The 6,000-nt window shown below is 46.6% G+C and overlaps 1 protein-coding gene across 1 annotated transcript; it reads left to right on the forward strand.

The window, feature by feature from the left end:
- The first annotated feature begins 4,064 nt into the window (after window positions 1-4,064).
- LOC149452402 (uncharacterized) lies at window positions 4,065-5,416 on the forward strand. The gene has a single exon (XM_089689420.1). It carries the CDS (start codon window positions 4,065-4,067, stop codon window positions 5,406-5,408), a length of 1,344 nt encoding a protein of 447 aa, XP_089545546.1. The 3' UTR covers window positions 5,409-5,416.
- The last annotated feature ends 584 nt before the right edge of the window (window positions 5,417-6,000 follow it).

Below are 6,000 nucleotides of genomic sequence, written 5' to 3' on the forward strand. Positions count from 1 at the left end.
AAATATTACTACAGTTATAGAAGCCGTGTTGTGATTGGCATATAAATATTACTACAGTTATAGACACCATGTTGTGGTTGGCGTAGAAATACTACGGTTATAGAAGCCATGTTGTGGTTGGCGTAGAAATACTACAGTTATAGAAGCCATGTTGTGGTTGGCGTAGAAATACTACAGGTATAGAAGCCATGTTGTGGTTGGCGTAGAAATACTACAGTTATAGAAGCCATGTTGTGGTTGGCATAAAATAAATTATTATTTATGGGGTATATTGAAGCCATATTGTGTTCCACACTGTTTGTATGGAAATAAAATTTGTGGTTGGAGTAGAAAGTCTTGTAATTTGTATGAAATCCATGGTCTGGTTGGTGTAGAAACAATATTATAGTTGGTCTGAAGGCCACATTGTGGTTGGCATAGCAATAATTGAACAGTTGTTATGGAAGCCAGTTTGTGGTTGGCATAGAAACAATACTGTACTTTCTATGGAAGTGATATTTCGGTTGGAATAGACAGTGTTGTAATTTGTATGGAAGCCATATTGTGGTTGGTGGAGAGATAATAGAGCAGTTGTTATGGAAGCAAATTTGTGGTTGGCATAGAAACAAGACTGTAGTTTGTTTGGAAACCATGTTGTGTTTGGGATAGAAACACACCTCATCTGGAATATGCAGTTCAGTTTTGGGCACCAATCCACAAAAAAGATATCAGGAAACTGGAGAAAGTGCAGAGAAGGGCAACCAAACTGATAAGAGGCATGGAGGAGCTCAGCTATGAGGAAAGATTAGAGGAACTGAATTTATTCTCTCTTGAGGAGAGGAGATTAAGAGGGGATATGATCACCATGTATAATACATAAGGGGGGATATGATCTCCATGTATAATACATAAGGGGGAATATGATCTCCATGTATAATACATAAGGGGGATATGATCTCCATGTATAATACATAAGGGGGGATATGATCTCCATGTATAATACATAAGGGGGATATGATCTCCATGTATAATACATAAGGGGGATATGATCACCATGTATAATACATAAGGGGGAATATGATCTCCATGTATAATACATAAGGGGGGATATGATCTCCATGTATAATACATAAGGGGGGATATGATCTCCATGTATAATACATAAGGGGGGATATGATCTCCATGTATAATACATAAGGGGGGATATGATCTCCATGTATAATACATAAGGGGGGATATGATCTCTATGTATAATACATAAGGGGGGATATGATCACCATGTATAATACATAAGGGGGGATATGATCACCATGTATAATACATAAGGGGGGATATGATCACCATGTATAATACATAAGGGGGGATATGATCTCCATGTATAATACATAAGGGGGGATATGATCTCCATGTATAATACATAAGGGGGATATGATCTCCATGTATAATACATAAGGGGGGATATGATCTCCATGTATAATACATAAGTGGGGATATGATCTCCATGTATAATACATAAGGGGGGATATGATCTCCATGTATAATACATAAGGGGGGATATGATCTCCATGTATAATACATAAGGGGGGATATGATCTCCATGTATAATACATAAGGGGGGATATGATCTCTATGTATAATACATAAGGGGGGATATGATCACCATGTATAATACATAAGGGGGGATATGATCTCCATGTATAATACATAAGGGGGGATATGATCTCCATGTATAATACATAAGGGGGATATGATCTCCATGTATAATACATAAGGGGGGATATGATCTCCATGTATAATACATAAGTGGGGATATGATCTCCATGTATAATACATAAGGGGGGATATGATCTCCATGTATAATACATAAGGGGGGATATGATCACCATGTATAATACATAAGGGGGGATATGATCTCCATGTATAATACATAAGGGGGGATATGATCTCCATGTATAATACATAAGGGGGATATGATCTCCATGTATAATACATAAGGGGGGATATGATCTCCATGTATAATACATAAGGGGGGATATGATCTCCATGTATAATACATAAGGGGGATATGATCTCCATGTATAATACATAAGGGGGGATATGATCTCCATGTATAATACATAAGGGGGGATATGATCTCCATGTATAATACATAAGGGGGATATGATCTCCATGTATAATACATAAGGGGGATATGATCCCTATGTATAATACATAAGGGGGGATATGATCTCCATGTATAATACATAAGGGGGGATATGATCTCTATGTATAATACATAAGGGGGATATGATCACCATGTATAATACATAAGGGGGGATATGATCTCCATGTATAATACATAAGGGGGGATATGATCTCCATGTATAATACATAAGGGGGATATGATCTCCATGTATAATACATAAGGGGGGATATGATCTCCATGTATAATACATAAGTGGGGATATGATCTCCATGTATAATACATAAGGGGGGATATGATCTCCATGTATAATACATAAGGGGGGATATGATCACCATGTATAATACATAAGGGGGGATATGATCTCCATGTATAATACATAAGGGGGGATATGATCTCCATGTATAATACATAAGGGGGATATGATCTCCATGTATAATACATAAGGGGGGATATGATCTCCATGTATAATACATAAGGGGGGATATGATCTCCATGTATAATACATAAGGGGGGATATGATCTCCATGTATAATACATAAGGGGGGATATGATCTCCATGTATAATACATAAGGGGGGATATGATCTCATTGTATAATACATAAGGGGGGATATGATCTCCATGTATAATACATAAGGGGGGATATGATCTCCATGTATAATACATAAGGGAGATATGATCACCATGTATAATACATAAGGGGGGATATGATCTCAATGTATAATACATAAGGGGGGATATGATCTCAATGTACAGTGGGGCAAAAAAGTATTTAGTCAGCCACCAATTGTGCAAGTTCTCCCACTTAAAAAGATGAGAGAGGCCTGTAATTGGCATCATAGGTAGACCTAAACTATAAAAGACAAAATGAGAAAAAAAATCCAGACAATCACATTGGCTGATTTGGAAAGAATTTATTTGCAAATTATGGTGGAAAATAAGTATTTGGTCAATATCAAAAGTTCATCTCAATACTTTGTTATTTCCCTAGTCATCTTCTAGGACAGCTCACTTGAGAGATAGGGCTCCTCCCAGGAAACACCCGCTCCACCTTTTTTTCCCTTTATAGGCGTCCTCTCTCCCATTGGCCCCCAGTTTTAGTGTTTCCTCCGGCCAGGAAGGAGCTACGCCCGTTTTTTATTTTTAGTCTGGGCTCTCTGGCAGAGTACAGAGGGTCCCTGGCTGAGGCCCCCCCCTTCCTCCAAGCGAGGCAGGGGCCTTGTGAGGGGGGGACCTTTCAGCCAGCTTCATCCTGGAGTGCCCTTTGTAGGGTGGGGGCGTCGGCCCCAGATGGTCCCAGCGGGGCTCTCCAGGGGGGTAGAGCCCGCTCCGCCGACCGAGGCATTGGTGCCTTTCCCTGCGGGGGTTTCAGGTAAGTCTTACCTGCTCCTGGATCCCGGCAGCATGGCCAGGAGGCGCAGCTGCGGAAGGTCTGGACGCTGCGAACGCGTCACTTCCGGGCGCCGGGTGACGTCACTTCCGGCGCAGGAGCATGGAACGGCCGCCGCCATCTTGGAAATGGGCGGCGGACCGTGGAAGGAACCCATGCCACGGCCGCTTCTCCACCGGCGGCCGTGAGAGGGAGGTCGGCGAGGGGGGATCGCAGGGGGGGGGGGCGGAGCCCTCCCGCCCCTGAAAAACCGCCGCATCGAGGCAGAGTCTGCGGCAGCATGGAGGCAGATCTGTCAGGAGCGGGGGAGGCCTGCAGTAAGGTAAGGGCCTTTGTTTGGCCACTCTTCTTTATTTCCCCCCCCTCCCCCCCCCGGGATAATTGGGTACCCCCACGCACTCACAGCCCCCCTCTCCCCCCCCAGGCCCACGGCTGGAACTTTCACAGTGGCACGGGGGGGGGGGGCGTTACTTTCACAAACGCATGAACGCATGTATCTCCGTGTCCCCAGATGGGCCCACAGGAGGAGGATAGAGGGGAGAAAGAAGCTCCTTGTGAGCAGAAAAAGAAGTGTGCCACTTGTAGGAAGAAACTGGCGAGATCCTGGAGGAAGCAGCTCTGCCAGGGGTGTATAGACAAGCTCATCAAGAAGGAGTCTGGATCTCTTTTTAAAGACTTCCTACAGAATATGACGCAAGAGATGTCCAAGACATTTCAAAGCTTCAGGGAACAGAAGCCGGGGCCGGCCCAGGATGAGCCCCAACCGGGCACTTCAGGCAGCACCAAAGGGGGGAAAAAGAGGAAGCTGGACAAGGTAGCGACTGTAAGGGACTGGGAAGAGGCCGAACAGTCGGACACCTCAGATTCGGAGGAGGGTGAGATTGAGGCTCAGGGCCCAAAGGCAGACAGGTTCCTTTTTCAGGTGGAAGACACGGAGGACCTGTTAAAGGTGATCTACGAGACCCTGGATCTGGAGGAGGAACAGCAGGACCTTTCTCTCCACGACCAACTGTACGCAGGGCTACAGGCAAAAAGCAGCCGTACATTCCCAGTGCACCCTGCCCTATGGTCCACGATCAGGAGGGAATGGGAAGAGCCGGAGAAGAAGGCTTTCCTTCCCAAGAACCTCAAGAGACGTTTCCCCTTTAAGGAGGAAGATGCCTCGGTTTGGGAGACTTGCCCGAAGCCAGACGCCCCTCTCTCGAGGATCTCGAAGGAAACGGACCTGTCCTTTGAAGACGGTGGGTCCCTAAAGGACCCGATGGATCGGAAAGCGGATGCGTTCCTGAAGAGGGCATGGGAAGCGTCCGCAGTAAATTTCAAACCTGCAGTGGCGACGACCTGCATGTCCAGAACCCTGGATGTGTGGTTGGGGCAGCTCCGTTCGCATCTGGAACAAGGCACCCCGGGGGAAGAGATTCTGAAATCGCTGCCGGTGCTGGAGAAAGCGGTAGCCTTCATCGCGGACGCATCAGCAGAGACCATCAGACTCTCTGCTAGATCTACAGCGCTCATAAACACGGCAAGGAGGGCTATCTGGCTGAAATCTTGGCAGGGGGACCTGGCCTCCAAGTCTAAACTCTGTGGCCTGCCGTTTGAAGGAAAACTCCTTTTTGGCCCGGAGCTGAATTCAGTCCTGGAAAGGTCGGCCGACAGGAAAAAGAGCTTCCCGGTCCCCAGCAGGCAGGTTGGACGGAAGGGGTTTCGCCCATCCAGGCGATACACATCGAGGGAAGCTAGGTTCCAAACCCAGCGCCCAGGCTGGGGCGCGAGAAGAGGCAGGAACGAGCCGAGAGGCAGGGGAGGGTTCCTCTTCAACCCAAGCCAGAATAGACCCAAAACCCAGCCGAAGTGACTGGAGAGGCCAGGTGGGAGCGAGGCTGGGGCGCTTCCACGCACAATGGCTAAGGATAACCCAGAACACCTACATTCTGGAGGCCATTCACAGGGGGTACAGAATAGAGTTCACAAGGGCCCCCCCCTCAGAGATTCTTTGCAACACCCCTGCCAAAGGACAGGGCCATGGCAGATGCATTGGTGGACCTCCTACAGAATATGCTCAGTCAGAACGTAATCTGCCAGTTGAGAGAAGAGGAAAGGGGAAGTGGATTCTTCTCCCATTTCTTTCTAAGGAAAAAACCGTCAAGTACTTACAGGATGATATTGAATCTGCGGAAGGTGAACGAGTTCGTGAGGCCCAGCAAGTTCCGTATGGAATCCATATACACGGTGAAGGAACTCCTATCACCTGGGGTGTTTATGGCCTCGATAGATCTGCAAGACGCATACCTGCATGTCCCGATAAGAGAAGAATCCAGGAGATTCCTGAGGTTTGCGCTGGAAGGCGAAAAGGGTCCTGTGCTATTTCAGTTCAACACACTCCCCTTCGGCCTGTTGTCGGCCCCGAGGATATTTACCAAGATTCTAGCGGAGCCTTTAAGAGTCTT

The sequence above is a fragment of the Staurois parvus genome, unplaced genomic scaffold, assembly GCF_062004578.1.
Source record: "Staurois parvus isolate SC_StPar_1 unplaced genomic scaffold, SC_StPar_1.0 ptg000475l, whole genome shotgun sequence".
Taxonomy (NCBI): Eukaryota; Metazoa; Chordata; class Amphibia; order Anura; family Ranidae; genus Staurois; species Staurois parvus.